The sequence below is a fragment of the Garra rufa genome, chromosome 1 (assembly GCF_049309525.1).
Source record: "Garra rufa chromosome 1, GarRuf1.0, whole genome shotgun sequence".
Classification (NCBI taxonomy): domain Eukaryota; kingdom Metazoa; phylum Chordata; class Actinopteri; order Cypriniformes; family Cyprinidae; genus Garra; species Garra rufa.
In genome coordinates, this window is record NC_133361.1 from 96,038,414 (window position 1) to 96,063,419 (window position 25,006).

General features: G+C 39.4%; 1 protein-coding gene and 2 non-coding genes across 3 annotated transcripts; 2 read left to right on the forward strand and 1 right to left on the reverse strand.

Annotated features, from left to right (window-relative positions):
- Positions 1 to 1,136: 1,136 nt before the first annotated feature.
- LOC141283428 (U4 spliceosomal RNA) lies at positions 1,137 to 1,277 on the forward strand. The gene has a single exon (XR_012338148.1). It is a non-coding gene; the product is annotated as a U4 spliceosomal RNA (small nuclear RNA).
- An 858-nt stretch (positions 1,278 to 2,135) lies between these two features.
- Positions 2,136 to 2,208, forward strand: trnak-cuu (transfer RNA lysine (anticodon CUU)). Its single transcript has one exon. It is a non-coding gene; the product is annotated as a tRNA-Lys (tRNA).
- A 7,869-nt stretch (positions 2,209 to 10,077) lies between these two features.
- On the reverse strand, positions 10,078 to 11,949 carry LOC141340761 (uncharacterized). The gene has a single exon (XM_073845856.1). It carries the CDS (start codon positions 11,851 to 11,853, stop codon positions 10,867 to 10,869), a length of 987 nt encoding a protein of 328 aa, XP_073701957.1. The 5' UTR covers positions 11,854 to 11,949; the 3' UTR covers positions 10,078 to 10,866.
- Between the last annotated feature and the right edge of the window lie 13,057 nt (positions 11,950 to 25,006).

The window sequence follows — 25,006 nt, forward strand, 5'->3', positions numbered from 1 at the left end:
GATGCAAAAGTTCCATGTTGCCACAAAGTCAATACCCAATACCCCACCGGGATGACTTGAAATACAGTCAGCATCGGCAATTTTTGCCAGTCTCTCTGGAGGCTTGTTGAGAAAGATAGTCTTGCTTCGTTTTGTTTCCTTTTACTGGCGTGGCTGGTTGTTGGTCCTCGTCAAAGAGGTGTCCACCGATCATAGCGTGCCGGAGCCAGAAGACTTGTTGTTTTGTCAATATGTTCTCAAGACTTTGCGGCAGGTATCAATAAACTACAGCACAATCACAGCTCGCCGCTACCATCGTAAACAGGTTGGGCCTGTCTGTTCCGGTGGGCTCTCAGTGGTGCTAAAGCATCAAATGAAGAGGATGGGATTCGAACCCACACAAACCAAGGCGTGCCGAGCACAACGGACTAGCCTTGCATCGCCTTAACCACTCGACCACCTTTCGTTTTGCGCGGTCCTTTTGTTTAACACTCCCGATTCAGACCACCAGCTCATTAGTAGAGAGCTCAGTGAACTGAACTGATAGGGAAGACACACAAAAATTGCAGAGTGGGGTCCCCAGGACCGAGGATCACTGCTAAATGTACCGAACGACGAGGATGGGATTCGAACCCCCGCGTGCAGAGCACAATGGATTAGCAGTTCATCGCCTTAACCACTCGGCCACCTCGTCATATTACGTGGTGTCTTTTATTTAGCACTCCCGATTCAGATCATCAGCTCATTAGTGGAGAACTCAAAGAACTGAACTGAGTGTGTTAGATAAGGAGGACACACAAAAAGTTCAGCATGGGATCCCCAGGACCTAGATTAAGGTCCAGTGCTAAAGGAACCGAACGACAAGGATGGGATTAGCAGTCCATCGCCTTAACCACTCGGCCTCCCCGCCCCCTTGCTGACTGAGAGAGGCCATGCTGCGGACCTTTTCAGCTGCTGCTGCTGTGCTTTCAGCAGGCTGTTTTGAGCACAGAGGGAATAGTGAATGAGCCGTCTTTTACACACCTCTAATCTGTTCCGTAGAAACACGGTGCAGCAACCCGTGCCAGGAGACTGTTTGTGCGGCAGTTTAAAGCTTGCTACCACCTTGTCGGTTCACATCCACGTAGGTGCCTGAAAAGGTCACGACCGTCGCCGGCATTCTTTCGCAGAGGCAATATTGTAGCCTGTGAGGTTTATCCGAGGCGCGATCATTGCTGGTTGAAAACTTTACCCAATACCCCGCCAGGATGACTTGAAATACAGTCAGCTTTGGCAATTTTTGCTAGCCTCTCTGGAGGCTTAGAGTATTGTTGAGAAAAAATAGCCTTGTTTCGTTTAGGTTTTGTTTCTCGTCGAAAAGGTGTCTGCTGATGATTGAGCGCCAGAGCCAGAAGGCTTGTTGTTTTGTAAATATGTCCTCAAGACGGGTATCATTAAACTGCAGCGCAATTACAGCTCACCGTTACCCATCGTAAACAGGTTGGGCCTGTCTGGTCCGGTGGGCTCTCAGTGGCGCTAAAGCTTCCAGTGCATGTCGAGCACAATGTATTAGCCTTCCACCGCCTTAACCGCTGGACCACCTCGTCATCTTGCGTGGTTTCTTTGTTTAACACTCCTGAATCATGTGCATGTGGATGCCTTCTTCGTCTTTTGTTTCAGCCGCAGAGGGCCTGTTTTCCACTTAGGCCCTGCGTCAAACTCCCTATGAGACACAATCGAACGTTAGTAGTAACCTCCGATTACGGCCGAATGTGGATTCTGCTCGGACGACGGGGCACCGGTACATCCTTTGTAGCTTTGGCTTGTTAGCCAAACGCTACAGCAGTTTGCCATTTCCCATGAAATCATCCTTGATTTCCTTAAGAAAGGTGCCCCAAATTGGTGGAAAATCACATCTCAACCATACGCTGTCCAAAGCATTGACCCGCCTTCACGCGGCAAAACAGAACGTGTTGTTGGCCCGCACTGCTGGGTCAAACTGCGCTTCCCAAAAACAGATTGGGTCAAAACCGACACAAGAAAACTCTAAGCCTGCTCTAAGCCCTACCCACGGGGAGGGCTCGACAGTCTCGCACAACGCGAGAGCCTCCGTTTCGCCTGTGTAATTTGGGGCCGATGAAAACTGGGTCCGACCCCGGTGAAGAAGCCCACGACCAGCCCGGCTAGCTCAGTCGGTAGAGCATGAGACTCTTAATCTCAGGGTCGTGGGTTCGAGCCCCACGTTGGGCGGCTCTGTTGACTCTCTTTCTTCCCAAAAGGGTGGCGAAACATCTTTCAAAACAGATATCGCTGTTAGTGCGAGCGATTTTAATCCCTATCACTAACCCTAACCCTTGCTTTTACACCGGTGATCCGGCGGCAGCAAGCAACAGCGGCTGTCTCTGTGGCGCTACCTGGAGCAGGATCGTCTGTTTCCGCGGCCGTCTCCTCGTCCAATCGCCGAGCTCGCTGTCCATTGTGAGAATGGACAAGAGCCAATCGCGTCGCTCGCCGTCCATCGTGAGAATGGACGAGGCGCCAATCGCATCGCACACGCTCCATTGTTGAGAGCCCATCGCGTTGCCGAATGAGAATGGACGCTGCCACCCACCGCGCTTAGCTTCATTCTAATTCATGTAAAAAATCAGACGAACGGAACATCTAATAACTTGTCAAAGTAAGTAATAAATGTTTGCTTCTTTCTTCATATCTGTTTACAATGTTCTCAATTGGTAACTCGTTACGTTTTCGTCCGTCGTTCATCCGTTTTCGTGTTCACAAACTTTTGACTCGCAACTTGTGAATGAAACAATGTTAGTTTGCCTCTAATCTTCCTTATTAAACTCCATTTACACGTTCTGAAGTTCGATTTAAATGGGGGGAAAAAAACGTGTTTCAGCTGTAAATGTAGTCATTCTCTATGACAATTTACCGTGTTTTTACTATAGTGAAAGCGTAGTAACCATGTTGTGTTTTTGGCTGATCGATTACAACTGTATGAAGACATGTCTTACTATAAATTAAAATCTGAATGAACAAAACAAACAAAACCCATTTTCCTTGTATTTATCTTTATTTACCATGGTTTTACTATAGTGAGAGTGTATCATGTTTTGTTTTCATGCATTGCCTATAATGTCGCATTTTAAACACAGTTTGCCTGTAATCTTACTCATTAAACTAAATTTACTCGTTCTGAAGTTGGATTTTTTTTTCAGCTGTAAATGGTCATTCCTTATGACAATTCACCATGTTTAACTGTAATGTATGGATGTCTGTTGTTGCTTTGGTAGTCGTCACATGCACTGCTGGAGTCCGTTCTTCGTACCTTGCTTACTACATCCAAGATCAAATGACACATCCAAGATCAAATCATCGCACTAACTATGAGCTCGCTATTCCGGTTCTCCGAATGCACCTGTTGTTGATGATTAGTATAGCTGGATGAAGTAATCTGAGATCACTGGGTGGCTTAAAAGGGGCTACGTATCGATAGTAGAAACATTGATCAACAACTCTTTGATTGGTCGGCGAACATGCCGAAGGAGCGAGCTCAGTATTTTTCTTTAGCAGAGCAAGAACTCTTGATTGAGGGATTTCAGGAGTTTCAGAGTTTAATTAAAACACAAGGGAACACTGCAAAGGCAAGGAGAGAGGGCTGGCAAAAAGTAGTGAACACATTAAATGCGTTAGTGCTGCCCATGTTACATGTTTTTTCCTTGATATGTTATTTTATTTATATTTTTATTTTTATATACACTACCGTTCAAAAGTTTGGGGTCAGTAAGACTTGTAATAGTCTTTAAAGAAGTCTCTTATACTCATCAAGGCTGCATTTATTTGATTAAAAATACAGAAAAAAAAACAGTAATATTGCAAAATATTTTTACAATATAAAATAATGTTTTTTATTTTAACATACTTTAAAATAGAATTTATTCTTGTGATGAAAAGCTGAATTTTTATCAGCTTTTACTCCAGTCTTAAGTGTCACATGATCCTTCCTATCAACAGTTGTGCTGCCAAATATCTTTTGGAACCTGTGATTTTTTTTCCCCAGGATTCTTTCATGAATAACAAGTTTTAAAAGTACAGTGTTTATTCAAAACTTATATTTTAATTATAACAATGTAAATTCTTTATTATTAACTTTTAATAAATTGCTAACTTAATACATCATTGGTGAATAAAAGTATTAATTTCTTAAACAAAACAAAAAAAAAACAATACAAATTTACTGACCCCAAACTTTTGAACGGTAGTGTATAAATATATGTGTGTGTGTGTGTGTGTGTGTGTGTGTGTGTGTGTGTGTGTGTGTGTGTGTGTGTGTACCTGGTATTCATCACGTTGTGGGGACCAAATGTCCCCACAAGGATAGGAATACCAGTATATTTTGACCTTGTGGGGACATTTCTCAGGTCCCCATGAGGAAACAGGCTTATAAATCATGCACAATGAGTTTTTTTGAGGAAGTAAAAGTGTGCACAATCTCCTGTGAGGGCTAGGTTTAGGTGTAGGGTAGGTGTAGGGCGATAGAAATTACGGTTTGTACAGTATGAAAACCATTACGCCTATGGAATGTCCCCATAAAACATGTAAACCCAACATGTGTGTGTGTGTGTGTGTGTGTGTGTGTGTGTGTGTGTGTGTGTGTGTGTGTGAGGCTGTGGTCATCATTCGTGTGTGAATCGTCGCAATTATTTTCTACAATTTCTTGCAAGATACTTTTCTTTTCCCACGCGAGTCAGTCCGCGTCAGTCGTGCTCTTTAACCAGTCAGATGTGACCTCGCCATTTCAACCAATCATAACCCGCCAGGAGCGCAGCCTAAATGCTGTTTACATTAAATAAATCTGCTCCCGAGCAGGTTTAAGTTTACGGACCTGTTACTATTACAGCAAGTCCGAGATGCGCATCGAAGAATGCGTTTTGTGTGAGACACAGATAAAAATAATAACAATACATAATCTACAAACTGGCTAACACTATAAACATACATAGTGGGTAACTGGAGACAGTGATACCAGAATTTTTTTTTTTTTGGGGGGGGGGGGGGTTGACGATAGAGACCCAACAGAGACAGAATGCACAGACTTTGATTTTAATATATGGGGTAACTGGGGAACACAGGTGCACAGAATGACTAACTGGACTAAAGGGAAGGAACGTAACCAAAAAAGGGCACACAGAAACAAAAACAGGTCCATATTCCTGGCATATCATCCCCCTTCTGGAAGACGCATCCTTGCACTGATGGAACAACAGAAGGAGGAGAATGGATATCCGGGAGGAAGATGATGAACAGAGTCCAAGGTGGAGATGACGGAAGAAGGAGCCTCGCTCTGTATGTCCTCGTGTCTCCTTCCCTTTCTCAGGGAACAAGGGTTGTAGTTGTAACCCGGAACGGTGATGTTAAAAATGCTAACAATGTCCTTTATTGTGTTTCAACCAAAAAACTGCACTTCCTGTGAGATCTCTTTTCAATTCATGATACACAAATGTGAAGTTCTTACATTGTAGACAGAGCAAAGCATTGTCCATAATCCATATTATTCCTTGCTCTTTTATGCATTACCGTGTCAACTAGCTATATTGTGTTGGACTGAGCTTAAAGTGTACTATGGACAAAACATAATGCTTTAAAATGTGAATTAGAATGTTCCATTATATACATTTAGTTTGAAACTCACTCTACACTAAGGGGATCTGTTGGGCTTCTCTCTATTATGAATTTTCATGTGCCTGTCAAGGCTTCCTTTTTGACTGAAACTCTTTCCACACTGTTTGCATGTGTGAGGCCTCTCTCCAGTGTGAACTAACATGTGCTTGTTAAGGTCTCCTTTATGAGTGAAACTGTTCCCACACTGTTGGCAGGTAAAAGGGTTCTCCATGGTGTGTATTTTCTGCTGGATTTTAAGGTTTCGACTTGGAGCAAAACTTTTTCCACACTTTGCATGCAGTGGCGGAGCCAGAGGGGTGTCCGGGGTGCCACCCCAAAATTTTATTTGCTGCTGGCAGTACCTGATACTGATTGACATCTCATTTGTCTAAAGAAGCTTTAGAATTTTGCCGGTAACGCTGCTTATGCTTAAGCCATTTTCAAATCAAGACGAGCCAAAGGCATGAGCGTGGTTTCAAGGTAAAACGAATAATAAAACATCATATTTGAAATACGTTTTATAGTTTATCATAAGGTTTGTTTGCTGAGTAACGTTTATTATCCGTTGTGTAAATTAACTAGGCGCAGACGACATCAGTTAACTTAATGAGATTAGAGAGATCAATTCACACTTTACACAGTTAACGCTATACTTCATCTGTGCTAGTATTACATGTACATGTATGTACAGGGCTCGAAATTGCGACAGTTTTGTCGCATGCTCCCAAAATTTAATTATATTTTATGCAAGAGCGAGAAATTGTTGTGGTGCGACTTGGTTTCATTTCTTTACAAAACTTTTGCTAGCCTAACTACTGCACAGACTGCTGTGAGCTGATGCAGTGACAGGTCGCTGTTCACACCAACATTACATAACCATTTGAACTTAATCTTTACATTTTTACATTTAAAGTCTCAGTCTCAATATAGGCTACTGTAAAACGTGGCATACATTCACATCAGATGATAACTCAGCGGGAGACTTGCACTCACACAAGGGCGTAATTTTCACTGGGGACACGTTTCTCAAAATCCCGTTGGTGTCCTCCCACTTTTAAAAGGTTAAAGTTGTTAAAGTAATCTCTTATATTATAGAATGCACGCTCAGTGCTGCTGAGAGTTTTGCGCGATCAAAACGAAACCAAAAGTAAAACGCGCACTGCATTCAAAAGCAATTTTAATACCCCACGTTTAGAGAGCGACTCCCCAATGCATGAGAATTAGGCTGCATAAATTATAGAAGCTGTTATTAAATATTAGTATGTGGGCTATAATAAATTGTATAGTTGTCTATAGCTCTGTATAATGCTTAAAAGATTTTGTCTCTATTTGCACATTGAATATTGAAAGAGTAGCCTACTTTGATTATGGCTGCATTTATTGTCTACACGACTAAGAAAGAACTGTGTCGTTTATTTTTTGTTATTTATAATATATTTTATACATTATTTATGTAGGTTGTTTAAAAATGCAGTGGTTGCCTCTATTTAAATGGCTGTACCTATAATACAGAAAATAAATATCTTGTTCATGTACTCATATTATCATTCATTCTTGTCCCTTGCTTAAGGCATAAAATAAATATGTTAAAAAGGCTTTCAGAATCAGCCCATTTGCTTGTAAAACATCGGCAATAAGAATAGAACATGAAGAATCAATATCGGTGCATAACTAAAAAAGAAATTGGGTGCTCCTAAATTTTTTTGGTAAAAAGTAAAAAAGTTAATTTTGTGCCCTGTATGTAAGTTATTATATTTAATTGACAATGTTATTTGGACTTTGTAAAATTTCTCTTGCTACACCAATGAGCAATGCAACTTGCGAGAGAAGCTTTTCTGCGTTAAAACTTATTAAAACCCACCTTAAGACGACAATGTCTGATGACAGGGTAAGTCACCTATAGGGATTCTCAATGTTGAGTCAAGGAGGGCACGCTCCCTCAACATGGATGAATTCGTGAAACGTTTTGCCAGTTCTCATCAGAACAGTAGAATTATGTTGTTTTAAACATACCTAGGATAAGTTTGTAACTGATAACTAAAATTGTGTTTTTGTTTTTCTTTTCAAATCCGGGTTTGATGTCTCCTATGTCTAATTGCAGTATTTTTTGTTTGGTTGCTTTTTCTTTATGCTAATGTTTTTGTAAATGAACTCAGCATTGTTTTTTGCAAAAAAAAAACTTTAGAATTCCTTAATTTATTATTTCAACTTTATGAGTACAGTGCGTGTGTGTGGATCCCCTGAAATAGCAGTGGCCACCCCCCGGCCACCCCATGTAAAAAATTCTAGCTCCGCCACTGTTTGCATGTGTAAGGCTTCTCTCCAGTGTGAACTCTTCCTTTTTGAGTGAAACTGTTTCCACACTGAACGCAAGCAAAACAACTCCTAGTTCCTGTAGTTTGAGCTCTTTTTTGTTTAGAAGTCTTTTCAGACTGAAAGGAACAAAAATAATTTTCTCCAGATGCGAAATCATGAAGATTCTCAAACTGATCTTTCTCTTCAGTTTCATTTCAGATCTTCTCTCTCCTCTTTCAGTGCTGTTAGGTCAATGGCTTGCACATGGAGGAAATATTTAATTACGGAGCTCTAGTTGCTTTTAATATGCGGTTTGTTGAATCTGCCGTTTTGAATCTCCGACATTTTACTCTCACTATAGTGCATGATTGCATGTGCTCTAATTTTGCCTCACTACTCTGTTTAAGGTATGTTATTTCGGTTCGTTTTCATTAATTTGACTGGACATTGTGTAATTTGTAAATTTAATTTGATAAGCATGTGTACTTCAGTGTATGCTAAGCTATTTTTATACCAATTGATTTGTGGTACATTTTCATGCAATGACACAGGTTGTTCATACAAAAAAAAAGAAAAGAAGAATTTTATTGAAATTAAAGAAATTTATTGTACACAGTAATTTCACAACCAGAGTTTAATGAAGTTTGGAGTTACAGTACAGTTATATATGCATTCTTATGAGTTTTCATTATATTTGAATGTTAACTTTTGGAAAAATTTTATGTTTTTACTATATCTATCTTTTATTTAGACCGTTATGTTGTGTAAGGTGATTTAGTAGCTATACATTTACACATGAAGGAAAATGATTCGCTTCGCCTCAGACGCATTGTGTATGCGAACGGGAAGCAGAGGGATGAGAGAGTAGGCTTTCCGATGTCTGTGTATACTAATTTTGCCTCACTACTCTGTTTAAGGAATAAATCCAGTGAATCTGTCATCTCATTCATGGTGTGATCGTGTTTCTGTGGTGTCTGTGGAGATTACCATTTGATGTCTGCTACATCTTGTCCTGTGCCGTTTTTGCTTTGTTTTTTTTCTCCTGTTTGAGCACTCTGTGGCCCACCGTCACCCCTGTTGAATCAGTGTGAACTCCTCTGATTTTCTGCTTACCTGTGTTGAGTGCTGCTTTATTTTCAATAAACATTTATTTGTGGCTAACACTTGGATGACTAATTGAAACAAACAATCATACAATAGACTTTAAAATCTTGCTAATTACTTATAAAGCCCTGAATGGTTTAGCTCCTAAGTACTTGAGCGAGCTCTTATCATATTATAGTCCCTCACGTCCGCTGCGTTCTCAAAACTCCGGCAATTTGATAGTACCTAGAATATCAAAATCAACTGCGGGCGGCAGGTCCTTTTCACATTTAGCGCCCAAACTCTGGAACAATTTACCTAACACTGTTCGGGAGGCAGACACAATCTGTCAGTTTAAATCTAGATTAAAGACACATCTCTTTAACCTGGCCTACACTTAATACATTTCACAATCCAAATCCGTTAAAGGATTGTTAGGCTGCATTATTTAGGTCAACCGGAACCAGGGACACTTCCTAAAACACCTGATGTACTCGTTGCATCAGAAGAAGAATGCCATCTACGCTAATACTAGTATCTTTCCTTCTTATTCCGAGGTCACCGTAGCCACCGATCATGTATCCAGATCAGACGTTCACTGCAGTCCCCCGGATCCAGTCTGTACCCATCAGCACCCAGAGATATCCTTTACAGCCCTGAATGTCAGCAGAGACCACATCAACTAGATGAGCCCCAGAGACAGATCATCAGTGAAGACCCCATCACCTAGACGGCCACCGACGCAAGACTGCGAAAACCAGATGAGTCCTCTCCAATCTGATTTTGTGGCAACTTGGAACTCTTGCATCTACATTAATATTAGTCTGTTTGTTTCTTATTCCCAGGTCGCCATAGCCACCAGATCCAGTCCGTATCCAGATCAGATGGTCACTGCAGTCCCCCGGATCCAGTCCAAACCAAGAGGTGGATAAACACCTACAGCCGAATGTCAGCGGATACCGTGTCAACTAGATGAGCCCCAGGGACAGATCATCAGAAAGAACTCCTACCCTAAAAGCCACCGGCACAAGGCCACGGGAACCAGATGAGTCCTCTCCAATTTGACTTTGCTGCAATATGGAACTTTTGCACTTTTATTGTCATTTTATCTTATTATTTTAATACTGTAAGGTTGCTTTGACACAACTTGTATTGTAAAAAGCGCTGTATAAATAAACTTGACTTGACTTGACTTGACAATCACTCATACATGGAGGAAGGGCAAGTCAGACTGGATGAATGGAGCCAATCGAGAAACTTATGAAGAAAATTATGGCTATTGAAAGAGTTAGTTTACCACCTGAATGAAACCATCAGTGCCATTTTACAACAGTGTTTACAACTTAAACTAAACCTCTGTTTGTTGGGTAAAGTTTTTTGATACTTGCATTCCCTTGGTCATTGACGAGTGTCTGAATGAAGTCTTGGATGAAAGTCTTCATGGTTTCAAGGTTTTGGACTTGATTATATTTTTCTGAGTTTGAAGAGCGATGAATTCCAAATGTGTCCTGACTCTGTGGTGATTGGGAGTTTCTTCCAAGGTGGAAAGTGAAGAAGAATGAAGAGCTGAGAGAGATAGAGATATGTGTCATTTTTTAGAGTATTAGTTAAAAAAGATTCTCTCTACATACTTTTGAGTCATCAAGTTTATCTGGTCTGGCACAGAAGTCCTGGTTGCCATAGTAAGACCATTTGTAGACAAAAAGGCAGCCAGTGTTGGATTGGGTGAAGCGGGTCTGTGATCATTTGTTGTTTTTTCTCCAAGCAAACACATCAGCAACAAAGAATGTCGGGTTTTAGAGTAATTTACAACAACTTCAGATGTGGTTCAACCAATCAGAATCAAGGACCGGAACTGTCTTACACATTTTAGTTGAAACTCTTTCCACACTTTGGGGATCTGTTAGCCTTCTCTCTATTGTGAATTTTAATGTGCCTGTCAAGATTTTCTTTTAGAGTGAAACACTTTCCACACTGTTGGCAGATGAAATGCTTCTCTCCCGTGTGAACTTTTATGTGAATGTTAAGGTATCTTTTACTAGAGAAACTCTTTCCACACTGCTGGCAGGTAAAAAGGTTCTCTAAAATGTGAATTCGCCTGTGTGTATAAAGGGTTTGTTTTCGATTAAAACTTTTCCCACACAGATGGCAGGTGAAGGGTTTCTTTCCAGTGTGAACTTTCATGTGGTTTGTAAGTTGTAATTTTATATGGAAACTCTTTCCACACTGTTTGCAGGCGTAAGGCCTCTCTCCAGGGTGAACTCTCAGGTGCCTTTTAAGGTTTGTATTTTCACTGAAACTCCTTCCACACTGTTGGCAGATGAAAGGTTTTTCTCCTGTGTGAATTCTCATGTGGCTTTTAAGGTTTCTATTTTCACTGAAACTCCTTCCACACTGTTGGCAGATGAAAGGTTTTTCTCCTGTGTGAACTCTCATGTGCCTTTTAAGGGTTCCATTTCGGGTGAAACTCTTTCCACACTGTTGACAGATGAAACGCCTCTCTCCAGTGTGAATTTTCTTGTGGACTTTAAATTCTGCTTGTTGACTGAAACTCTTTCCACACTGATGGCAGGTGAAAGGTTTCTCTCCTGTGTGAATTCTCATGTGTCTTTTAAAGTTTCTATTTTCACTGAAACTCCTTCCACACTGTTGACAGATGAAAGGTTTCTCTCCTGTGTGAATTCTCATGTGGTCTTTAAGGGTTCCATTTCGAGAGAAACTCTTTCCACACTGTTGACAAATGAAACCCCTCTCTCCAGTATGAATTTTCATGTGGTCTTTAAGTTTTCCTTTTTGAATGAATCTCTTTCCACACTGTTGACAGATGAAAGGCTTCTCTCCTGTGTGAATTTTCATATGGTCTTTAAGGCTACTATTTCGAGTGAAACTCTTTCCACACTGTTGGCAGATGAAACGCCTTTCTCCAGTGTGAATTTTCTTGTGGACTTTAAATTCTCCTTTTTCATTCGTTCTTATCTTTTGAGCTCTTTTTTGTGCAGAAATATTTTCTGACTGTAAGGAACAAAATGATTTTTCTCCAGTTATGAAATCATGAGGATTCTCATACTGATCTTTCTCTTCAGTTTCAATCAGTACTTCTCTCTCCTCTTTTAGTGCTGTTGGGCCTAAGGTGGGGAAACAAAGAAATGAAAGTTAATCCCACTTTAATGCCACAAAGGAGGTAACACCAAAACATACTGTATTGATATTGTATAGATACTGTATGTAATGCATGTATGCTAGATCTCATTTCATGGTGTCCATACTTGATCATGGTCGGCTGGTGTCCTATAGAGTTAAAGCTGGCTGCTGTACAATTTATTCAATCTTATAATATATTAGGAAACCTAGATATTGACTGATCTCAATTATGATGTACCATATTTTATGTCTCCTAGGGGATCAAATGCAATAAATTTAAGAGAGGAAAGGAAAAATAAAGGAAAAGGGACAAACTCCCCACTCAACCTTCAAAATTAAAAATTCATCACACAATAATTATTTCTGAGGTTTTATTAAAAACCCCCCATTCAGCCGTTCTCCTGTTCTGGCAATATCACTTTTAGCATAGCTTAGCATAGATCACTGAATCCTATGACAACAATATAGCATTGTGTTCAAAAATGACCAGTGAGTTTTGATATTTGTCCTATTTAAAAATTGAATGTTTTGTAGTTATTTTGTGTCCTAAGATCAGTGGAAAACGTAAAGCTGCGATTTTCTAGGCCGATAAGAACTACACTCCCATTCCGGCGTAAGAGTCAAGGATGTTTGCTGCCGTAATACAGATGCAGCAGGCGCAGTAATATCAAGCAGTGCCTGATGTTCGATCACAATTTCAAAAAGCCGGTCACATTGGGAGTTACCTAGCTGGAATATCACAAGCTGTATACACCGCTGATGCTATATTGGTCTTATAGGATTCAATAATCTATGCTAATCTATGCTAAAAGTGATTAGTGATGTCCGGTTCGCGAACGAATCGTTCTATTTCACCGGATCTTCTTAGTGAACCGGTCGAACCAGTTCACCAAATCGAACTGAATCGTTTGAAACAGTTCGTGTCTCCAGTAAGCACTAATCCACAAGTTACTTAAAGTTTCTTACTTTTTAACGTGCCCGACACACCCGCTGATTCGTAATAAACCAATTTCCCGAGTTATTTAGTTACTCAAACAGTGTTTGAACGGCTGTGAAAAGAGAGCTGATGATGCGCATGAAGCGGTTGTCGGATCACCAGTACACTGAACGAGAACTGGTTTCTTTCGGACGCGTCCGATTTGAGAATCGATGAGCTGATACTGTGCGCATGTGTGACTCGTGCAGCTGCCAAACATAAACAACCTCCTGCTATGACTGACTCCATCTGAACCGAACTAGTTCTTTTTTACTACTGTCTCTGTGCTAATGCTATGAGCAGTTAACTGAGGACTTGAATGAGGGGATCTGGTGAAACGTATATTTATAACACATAAATCTTTATGGATTGTCCATGTGCATAGTAAGCTGATCGTGTTTCTGATTAGAATTAATTGATCTTATAATTTGTTATATCAAGACTTTCTCATATGATCACTGCATGTAACTGTATATGGGTGCTTAGATGCAAAACGTAATTGTCAGAAACTTGTCAGACCAAAATTTTGTTTAAGTTATTAGCTACTAACTTTAAGTGAATTTGAGTCCCAGCCTGGTGAACCGTTTTTTTGAACCGGTTCTTTAAAACGAACTGTTCGTAAGAACCGGTTCAACAGGAGAACGACTGAATGGATTTCAAAACGGTAAAACTCAACTGATTAATTCGGGGGGAGTTAAAGAATGAGCCCATTTCCCAAAAAAAGTGGAGTGTTCCTGGAGGCCCATAAACACTGCATGTTTTTCATGTTTCTCTAATTAAGTGATTAATTAACTGGTTCAGATGTGTTTGATCTGGGTTGAGCTAAACTACCCCAAAATACCCCAAAACACATCATACAAAACATGTCCTTTAAAAGATAACTGGCAATATTTTTTTTTATACCAATTAAATGTGAAGTGAGATGTGCTGAATACATAAGAGACCCCGAGAGCAGGGGTGGTGAACGTCGGTCCTGGAGAGCTGCAGCCCTGCAGTTTTGCGTCGACCCTAATCAAACACACCTGAACAACAAGGTCTGAAGTGTTACTTGAAAGCTACAAGCAGTTGAGTTTTGATTACGTTTGGAGCTTAAATCTGCGGTGCTGTACCTCCGTGAAAAATGTACTAATCTGGTTTTCTGACATACACCAGCCCTGTTTATAACAGAGAATTCTGGGCAGAATTTGAAATAGTGATGGTTCGTTCTTGAACGATTCATTCATTTTGAACGAATCTTTAATGTGACTTGGGAAGAACGAGTCGTCCCGGGGAGAGATTCATTCAGTTGCGCATGCGCAATTGCGCAACTATGAATGAACGACTCAAACCCAAAGTCTCGAGAGATTAACTAATCAACAGAGGAGGGTAGAGTACCCAAAATCTGTACTCAAGTAAAAAAAGTAAAAAAGTATCCGATGGAACAAGTACTCAAGTAGCTAGTAGTGTTGTCAAAAATATCGATATTTTGATAAATATCGATACTGAAATATCTGAACGATACCAATACTAATTTCCCGAAGTATCGATACTAGCTGAGATGTCACTTTCACTTTTACACCACACGTGACCGCAGTGCCTGTCTCCTCTTATTCAAGTGAAGCGAACAGAAAGGTGAGCACGGCGCCCCGCGACCGCCTTTGTTTGATAAAGAACACAGCAGGAGTGCTATCTGGAAATATTTAGGATATGAAACAAATGAACATGAAAAGCCAAAGTACACAAGCAAGCCAATATGTAAGAGTTGTTACAGAGCAGTGCTATCAAAAGGCGCTAACACCACTAATTCCGCAAAATTTATTTTTTAAATCACACGATTCCACATTTTGAATGCTATGAAAACACAGTGCTTAACAATTTACAACAACTCACCTGTCGTAATAAAGAGAAAAGACAAATATCTGAAGAAAAACACACTAACAAGCATAAAATACAGTGTTTCTGCTATTTATTCCGCGGTGGAGGTGTTTAGTGTCCCGCTAACAAGTGCCTTCAGCAGAGTTCTGCGTTCTAATGCACGCAGTAAGCTTAAACTGGCCGCAAAGCCCCAGCTAAAGTAATTACCATGAATGTGGAGGGGAAAAGTTTGAGATATTCAAATTATTTATTAATAAACTAGTATTTTTGGAGCGCTGAAATATTATGGTTTCCATAGTAACAGCTGAATACACAGCAGAACCCTGAAGACTCGAGAGATGAACTAATCAATTCTGTTTCCGGCTCAGGCAGCATAGGTTAAGGTTATGGAGCTGTCACGTGATGAACAAACGACTCAAACCCGAAGACTCGAGAGATGAACTAATCAATTCTGTTTCCGGCTCAGGCAGCATAGGTTAAGCTTATGGGGCTGTCACGTGATGAACAAACGACTCAAACCCGGACAGAGGTGAGGGAGCTAATCATAGACCGAAGATCCAGGTAAACAATGAATTAATCTTTTCCGTTTCTAATAGCGTTATAGTTTTGTCTTGTTTGTAGTGTGATCAACGTTTGTGTAAGCAGTACGTGTGTTATGGAAACTTTTTAACTATATTTTGGTAAAATTAACGAAATTACTTGAAAAAAAGATTCATTCATTTTGCTGAACGAGACTCAAAGATCCGAGTTGGTAAAATTATCTGAACTTCCCATCACTAATTTGAAAGATTCTCACTAGATCTCACATCAACCTTATTCATTGTGCGGCAATTTAAAACACTTCTCACTGGATCTCGCAGCAGTAACAGTGTCGCAAAATCAACATTAGCTCCCGAACAAAGCTGTTCGAGGTTCGTGCAAGTTTGTTTGCGTTGCGGTCCATGTTGATAAACGGTATGTGCTGAGATGCTCAAACGTATCGTGTTAGTTTTGCGTGCCGTTTGATGTTTCCTATCTGAAATCATTAACGCAGAGCCACACATAATTCATATTTAAACATTCCGTTTGCAGATTAGTATTAGTCCATATTGCGATTTGATTTAAGTGTAATGACCTACCTTTGATTAATGCATCCAAACTTTGACAAATTCTGGGACATTCCGCGTTAAACTGTAAATTCCATTTAATGACTGGATTCCGCAATTCCTTCTGTGTTTTCCGCACTGCGTAACATATGAGACATGTCGCCATTTTACTGGCTGGTTGGTCCAGTCTTACGCCTGTTTCACACATACTCCGTATGCAGTGCGTATGCAGTCCGTGTGCGTTACGTATGCGGTGCAGAAGCAGGAAGCGGTCATTGTGCTTTCACACAGGACACGTTTTTGCAGTGCGCTACTGACGCCGGTTCAATCCTCGATTTTATGCAAAACCAATACAACAATGGGTAAGTAGTTTCCCATTCTGTGTTTTGTAAATGTGAATGCTTATAAATGCTTAGATTAGCTCTCTTTATTTTGCATGTAGTGCGTGTTGTTGACAAGAGAAAGGTGGTCGCGCTCTATATGTTGTTACGAAGGAGAAGAAGGAGACGAGTGTGGGTTCACCCACTTAACCAGCGGAGAAGACAACTTGGAGCATATCACCACCTTGTCTCAGAACTTCGTCTTGACAGTGACCGGCACATGAAATACTTCAGAATGTCTACAGAGCAAATGGATCAAGTTCTTACTTTTGTTGGAGCAGACATCACAAGACAAACAACAACTTTTCGGTTGTCCATCGAACCCAAACAGAGGCTTGCTGTTACACTGAGGTAAGAACAGCTTGAATACGAATGAATATGTATAGTAATAAATTGAACGCAATATGTTTCTTTAATTTTTTAAAAATTATTTATTTTGCATATTTTGAAAATGTCACAACAAAAATGTTCAACAACTGTAGTTATAAAAACTGTACTTATATATAAGTTTAGTATAGGTGTGAACATACACATATGTTGACATATATCTGAATATTCAAACATAATGCAGTCTTGCACATATGGTAAAACTTTGTACATATAAGGAAGATTAACAGCAACACTTCACACCTTAAGAAGAACAAAGTAATAACTTATTGGCATAACCAACATAAACAAATATTAAAATATTGCAAACATAATAATTCACAATAAGCTAATAAGTGTAGTGTACTAAGAACTGTATAAAACTAAGGTAACTGATGATACACAGGACCAGAGTCCTGTTCTAATCCATGCTGATGGTAGGATGTAGTTGGGGGAGGTGTGATATGGTGTGGGTGATGGGTCTGGACATCGTGGCAGGAGGTACTGGGGTGGATTGGCTGAAAACCTGGTGTTTGGGTACGTGAGAACACAGGGCCGGCTTGTGTGGCTTGTTGACGCTGATTTTCATCCTCTAACTCTAAATTTGATAGGTAACTGAGGATATGGATCTGTGCCCTATTTTGGTTCCTCGGATGAAGCCTGCTTAGTTTAGGCACTAAACTGAGTGCAAAGTAATACATCTCATCCTCCTGTCTTGGTACATGAGGTGGTGCAGTAGTTGTTGGTTGAGTTATAATATCCAGAAGTTGTTGTTCTGTTGGACTGGGTGAATCAACTCTTCTCCTTTTTTGTCTCTGTCGACCTTCATTCCTTATTGTCTGCACTCTGGGGTGTAGGACGGGGGTGTAAGGTAATTGTGTTGATGTTGAAGGAGTAGATGTGGCCAGGGATGGTGTGGGGGTTGAAGATATTTCACTTTCCAGTGCAGGTGTTACTGGCCTTTGCATATCAGTGAAGGGACTTTGTGATCTGCTTAGCTGGCATATCTCTGGATCTACATCCTCATCCACCACACTCATGTCCACTGGTTCATCCTCCAGCTGCAAAGTGGTTTTTGAACTGAAATAACAACAGGTGTGATAAATGTGCACGTACGATGTAATATAGCTATGCATTTAGAACCATTTTTAAAAATTTATACTATAGAAATTTTACCACAAGTATTGTTTCTATGTCATTGTGCAGTTATAATGTCAACATTTGACACATACTAACCTTCTGACCTGCATATGTGGCAACAGGAAAGACATCACCCGTTCATATTTCCACACCTTCACAGTGCCACCAGCAGAGCCACTAGGCATTTTCTTTTGTTTTTTACACCTTACAAAGGCGTCTCTTAACAGCCTCCATCGCCGCTTACATTCAGTTACTGAAATAGAAAATACATGTTTAGTTTAATACATTATTCTTTCTTCTGTTCACAGATTCCTTGGCACAGGGGAAAGTTTCAGCAGCCTAGCATTTCAGTATAGGCTCGGGATAAGCACAGTGGCTGAATCTGTGCAGATGACATGCAGAGCAATTGAGCGGAAAATGATGGAATCACAGTTTCCAAAACCATCAGAGGAAATGTGGCGAAATATTTCTTCCAAATTTTGGGAGAAATGGAATTTTCCAAATTGCATAGGTGCTATCGATGGAAAACACATCAACTTAGTGGCACCAGCACATTCGGGGAGCTTGTATTTTAATTACAAGGGAACATTTTCTATTGTCCTCCTCTCACTGGCTGATGCAGAGTACAGATTTACGTTTCTACAAGTGGGTGACTTTGGACGAACAAGTGATGGAGGTGTGTATAGTGGTTCATCACTTGGACAAGCAATGGAGGCCAAAAAGATGTCTGTGCCTGCAGACTGCCCTTTGCCAGGGTCTGGAGCGCAAGGGCCAATGCCATTCACCATGGTGGGAGATGCAGCATTTCCCCTCAAGACATACTTGATGAGGCCATTTCCTGGGAAGCAAATTCCTCAATGGCGACGCATTTTTAATTACAGGTTGTCTAGGGCACGGATGGTTATCGAGTGTGCCTTTGGCATTCTTTCATCTAGATGGAGGGTACTCCATACAAAGATGAATGTGAAGCCATCAAATGCTGATTCGGTGGTCACTGCAGCCTGCATTCTACACAATTTTCTCCTGAATCCTTCAGACAACCAAAGGTGGCTGGATGAAGCTGAAGAAAGAGGGGAAGTGCTACCACCTGTGAGAAATATGGGTGGCAACAGGGGATGCAGGGAAGCCTATGATGTTCGCGAGAGGCTTTGTACATTTTTCTAGGGCTGTTCGATTCTGGAATTTTTGGAATCGATTCCGATTCCGATTCCTGATTCTGGAATCGAAAGAATCGATTCCAGGAATCGATTCCTCGCTGTTTTGTCGATTCTTTTTGATTTACACTACACCGCGTCTATACTGAACACGACCGTCGCCTTTTGACGTAACAGCTGGAAGCTATTCACACTGTATACCTGTAGGCAAAAAGGAGGTATTGCACCGTTAATAGATAACTATTTGTAGGAGCATGGGCGCACTGTATGGAGAGCGCATAAAGTTGTGCTTGATTTGCGCAGATCATTCAGCATCTGACTTGAAGCAGTGTAGCTAGCCTATGCCATCAAACTTGTCTACTGCAAGAGCGATTCGCGAGCAGACGCGGGTCATCGCAGTTTCTCCAGCGCGGCTGGCTGCACGAGCATTGAAGATGACAGCTAATTCACGATTTACCAGACTTACTCACTGTATTTTAGTATTTCATCCCGTGCTTTATTATGGCTGTGCCCCTAAAGTCGGAAAGAATAACACGTGCCCTGGCTGCATTTACTTCGATAAATTAAGTATTTGAAAAAAAAAAAATACATTTTCAATTAAATCCTCAGTCCTGTACTTTTTACATATAGTGCAGTGCTTATCTTGCATTTAAAACACAAAACCTCTGAAATGTCACAAAACTGTGAGGTACATATTTCATCCAGTATCATAGAACTGTACAGTTTTAAATATGCTAAACTGAACACATTCCTGTTAATTTTAAAAGCATTGTGCTCAGGAACAGACTTACTTTACACATATACACTTTGTATTAATAACACATATACACTTTGTAATAAATAACACTCAGAGCAGGGTACAAATCGATCCAACATCACATTCTGTAGGCCTAGACCAATCACATATTGTAGTGTAAGAACATCATATATTTCACCTGAGAGCTCTTCAGACAAGAGCGTCTTTTTGAGATAAGCTCACCAGACTTCGAAAATACACGCTCACTTGGCACAGATGTTGCCATTATGGCCAAGTATTTTTTTGTCAGAATTTGCAAGTTTGGGAACTTTTGTCCTTGTTCATGCCAGAAGTGCAATGCTGAAGATATTCTGTTGACATTAGGCTGGGAGAGGTACATTTTCACTTCTGTGACGATATCCATGTTTTTGCTGGTTTGCTGTCTCACCTGTGAGAGAGAATGAGACATACAGAGAGAGAGAGACAGATACTGAGAATAGTGTAGCTTTTTCTTCAAAAGAACACAGTAAAAGACACCGACAGCCTCAGGCCCTGTTTACACTAGTGCGTTTTCATTTTAAAATGCATGACACTTGCATGGTTATGCCTATCGTTTACACTACTCCAGCGTTTTAGATCCCTCAATCTAAAAAAGGGAGAGAAAAAACTTTATTTATTAATGCTTACAGTATATTCAAGATTCTGATGAGTAAATCTAACCTTCAAATCAAAATCAGACCACACACAAGTAGCCCTGGTCTGATGTGCATGTGGTCCAACTGAAGTCATTTCCTCTGTGTGGCACTCGGAAGCATTCAGCTGGCTGGCCTCGGATGTCAGCGCTCGAACCGCTGTGTCAGCATTTGTCTCCATGCTGAATGCTACTTTTTTAAATCGCGGATCAAGCAGCATTGATACTGCAAGGAATCTAAAAGTTGTACATGTGGCAATAATAATTAAACTGAGTTATGAAGTAATTATATACTGCGATTAGGGGTGTAACGGTTCACAAAATTCATGGTTCGGTTTGATACAAAACAGTGGTGTCATGGTTCGGTACATTTTCGATACAGCAAAAAGAACAAAATGCTAGAGAAATTTCCTTGATTTTTAAAAATGTTTTATTTATTAAAACTAACATTTATTAAAACAACAAGAAGTTGGCGAAAAATTGAGTTTCGAAATGAAATACAAAAGCACCTGCTTTAAAAAGATTTTTTTTATTTATATATTTTTTTCTTATTTATTTGGTTCCACCATGTTCACTGATTATTTTCAGTGTTTTAGATTTAAACTTTGTGTAGGTTATTTGTTATTTTATATTAGACCTATAGCATGGTGTATTTGTTTTGTTAATAAATTAAACATTATATGTTTACTATAAGTGAGTTTGTCGTACTGTTTTGTTGTTGTCAATTCAATCAATTGATGCCAAATTGACGCTAATTAAACTCTAAAGAACTACCTCAACATTACCTTCTGGAGTAGTGTGTTTTTGGGGGTGGCAGGGGAAGACATCACGTTACATCGTTTGGGCTGCCTTGTTGAGTACAATGGCACTGTGATTATTATATTTCACACACTTTTAGCTCTTTTATTTTAAATGTAGTAGTCCAACAAATCAAATCGTTTGGTATCTAATGCGAATGGTTCAATAATAGTATGTGTATTGTTACACCCCTAATTGAGATATATTCCGAGATTAATCTATACAAACCTTGTTGATTCATAGTCTCCACACCTTTTGGTCAAATTCTTGTTCAAAGTGCTAGCTAGCCTCTGACCAACAGACTCTGGTGCCAAACGGTTGGCCATACTTGTTGTCAGTTTCTGCAGGTTGCGTACTAAAACAATTAACTTAGAGGATGTGACATGAGTTTCGGCAGACATCTCCTCAGTCACTTCCAGGAATGGTTTCAGGACCTATACAAAAACAATTGATAAAATAAACTTTAAAATTAAGATTAAATAAAGATTATATGGAGAAAAAAAACATAACCCTTATGCAAATGACATGTATTTTCTTATATATGAATGATTAATAGCCTATATTAAATTATTGAATAGTATATTAAAGATATATAGAATTATGCATTGTTTATTTTAATATACTAGAATATATTAATAATAATAAGGAATAGCACAAGCACACTTAAGTATTATTATTAGTACTAAAGTATGTAGCAAAGAGACTATAACTGTGTTGTTATCTGACACTGTGCACAGCAGTTACTTTTTAAAATAAAGAAACGTATACAGTAGTCAACTTGTGAAGAGGATCAAAACCTTTCATCAAAATTGTCCTAAAACCAAAAACAATAGCCATTCTTGTCTTTTATCAACATTTGAAGTGGATCAAAAAAGTTAGTTCATGTAATACTGTAGTTCTAGTGGTGTTTGGCCAACTGACAATCTAACCATAGGCTCCCCACTCTTCAGCAAAATAAAAAAAATCCTCCCCAAAAATCATATATACAGGAAACCATTTAAAACTCCAACATAACAGAACATTTAACACTAACAGATATTAGTTATCTGTTAGTTATAAACACTAACAGATATTAGCCTTATATTAATATAAAGCAAAAATGAAATAAGTAATTCTTATATTTACTCTCTGGGTCTGAGACACAAGACTGGGTTCATGAGAACGAGACGGGACAAGATTTTTAAACTTTTTAAAAGAAATCTTCAATTATGAAATATATAGGGAAAATAGTATTTTATTCAACTAAAAAACACAAAATGCAAAAAAATGTAGGTGCATTTTGATATGAACTTGTACTTTATGAAATTAAACTTCTATTTCAATGAATTATATGCAGTAATAAACATGTAAACTAAAGCTACATGTTTCTGGATGAATTGAATAATAATTTTCTTTTATAGAGATTCTGAAGGAAAAAAGGATTAGAAATCTAAACTAAATTACACTTAAGAACTAAAATACATGCAAAATTCTGGCGAGACCAGTCAGATCTTGCAGGACACATCAGATCTTGGGAGATCTCGTCACATCCCTGTGCATTATATTTTGCCATTCCTGTGTATGTTTGTTTTGTAAGGGAAACAAAGCTATCTGCACAATACATAGTGATACAAATTATAGTCACCTCAATGGCATCAGCCATCGCAGTCCAGTCCTGGGGAAAAAACATGGGCAGGTCCATGTTACTCATTGCCGCAGACAGGGGTTCCCGGAGGTTAAAAAACCTTTCAAACATCAAATAGGTCGAATTCCACCTAGTTTCAACTTCTTGAAGAAGACGAAGCTGGGGCATTTTCAGATCTTTTTGCAAGCTATCGAGCTTTTCTTTTGCACTGCAGCTGGATCTAAAAAATCCAACCACTCTCCTCACTCTGGATCTCAAATCATCTAGTTCAGGGACCGCAGCAAGACTGTCTTTGACAATCAAATTAAGAGTGTGCGCAAAACATGGCAGATGTCTCAAATTCATTTTCCTCACAGCTGCAACCACGTTTGCACCGTTGTCCGTTGTAACACAAAAAACTTTGTCCTGAAGTCCCCACTCCAACAGAATATTGCGGAGGTGGGCAGCTATGCCATCTGCTGTGTGTCTTCCTTCAAATCTAAAAAACAAATAATATATACTCATAAGCTCATTATGCACAGTTACTTGACTGTTTCCCATCTGCCAACAATTGTACTAAATACAGTCCCACTCACTAATCTATATAGGAAACTGGATAGCTCATGGCATCATAATTAGTGAAGCTACCAGTTGTTGGTATTCCCTAGTATACTATATAGAATGTTATTTAATTTGAATGAGAAAACATTGCCTAATGAGACACTGTGTTTATATCTAAACTCTCCCTGCACATTCTTACAATGTAAGCACCCTAAGCTTGTAAATGTTAAAATTATTTAACATTTATTTATTTATTCATTAAAAGTTACATATTAAAGTAGCGAACATCAGATCAGCAAAATATCAAAGTTCTGAAATCTGAATAAAGATTTATGCTTTGTAACACACTGTAAGTGCATATATCTTAATTTACCTTTTACAGTTATTCAGTGTGTTTATGTAATAATGTTGTGTTGTAATATTGTTTTTAAATGTACAGTAGTCGAACTGCAAATGTTTCAACAATGATTTTGTTTACAGAATGCATTTAAGCAGTTAATGATTTAAACGTTGGTTAAATTACACATGAATCCATCAACATACACATAAAAACTGCAAACTGTTCTAGTAAAATCTTGAGTCTAAAATATGTTGATTTTGCTCAATCAGGAAATAATCTGTCATCAGGGTGCAGCAAACATACCCATTTCTAAATAGCGTTTATGCTGGCCCAAAAGACTACACATTTCAAAGATAACATCTTTAACAACTAATTAAGTAATCTTTAACAATTAAGTAAATTATTTTACACATAAACGCTACCCCTGAGCAATGAGAAATCCAGCCATAATAGAGATTAGGGATGGGACGATAAATTGATTTGTGGATCGAATCTGAGATCTTCCGAATGCATCGTTATTCTCTTTGGAATCGATTGAGCTTAGATTTTAACAGCAGATGGCACTCTAATATAGTTTTTATCCGTAGACTCAAATGCTCACAAAGAAGCGTGCTGAAAAGTACTTGTGCGTTCATCTGAGTCATGTAATTTAATCTTGGCTCAGATTCAGAATCCTTTTATGTCGTGAGATGTAAACACAGCCCACTGTGAACACCCTTGTAAATTCGCTTCAACCTTTTTGAATTGTATGAATATTTATTTTAGGTTCAACTACATGTAAGGATTTAGAATCAAGCAGAGCACCACCGTTTCTAAAGCAAGCAATGCCATCTGCTGTTCAAAAGTAAGCTCAGAATCGATTTGAGAAAGAATCACGATGTGTTCGGAAAGTCTCCGAATCGATGCTGAATAATTTCTTAATTCGGGTTGCAACAGTTTATAGTCCCGTCAGTGGTCCCACCCCAAATTAACACCATTGGTCAAGTGTTCCTTTAAAGGATGGGCCACTCAAATGTGTTAAATGTAACAGGCCAAAACAAGGCTCATTTAGGATACACTGTAGTTTATTCTGGATCAGGAACAGGCAACGTCAGTACTAGAGTGCCGATGTCCTGCAGAGTTTAGCTTCAACCCTGGGGGAAAAAAAAAAAAAAACCTCACCTGCCTGTGGCCCTAGTAATTCT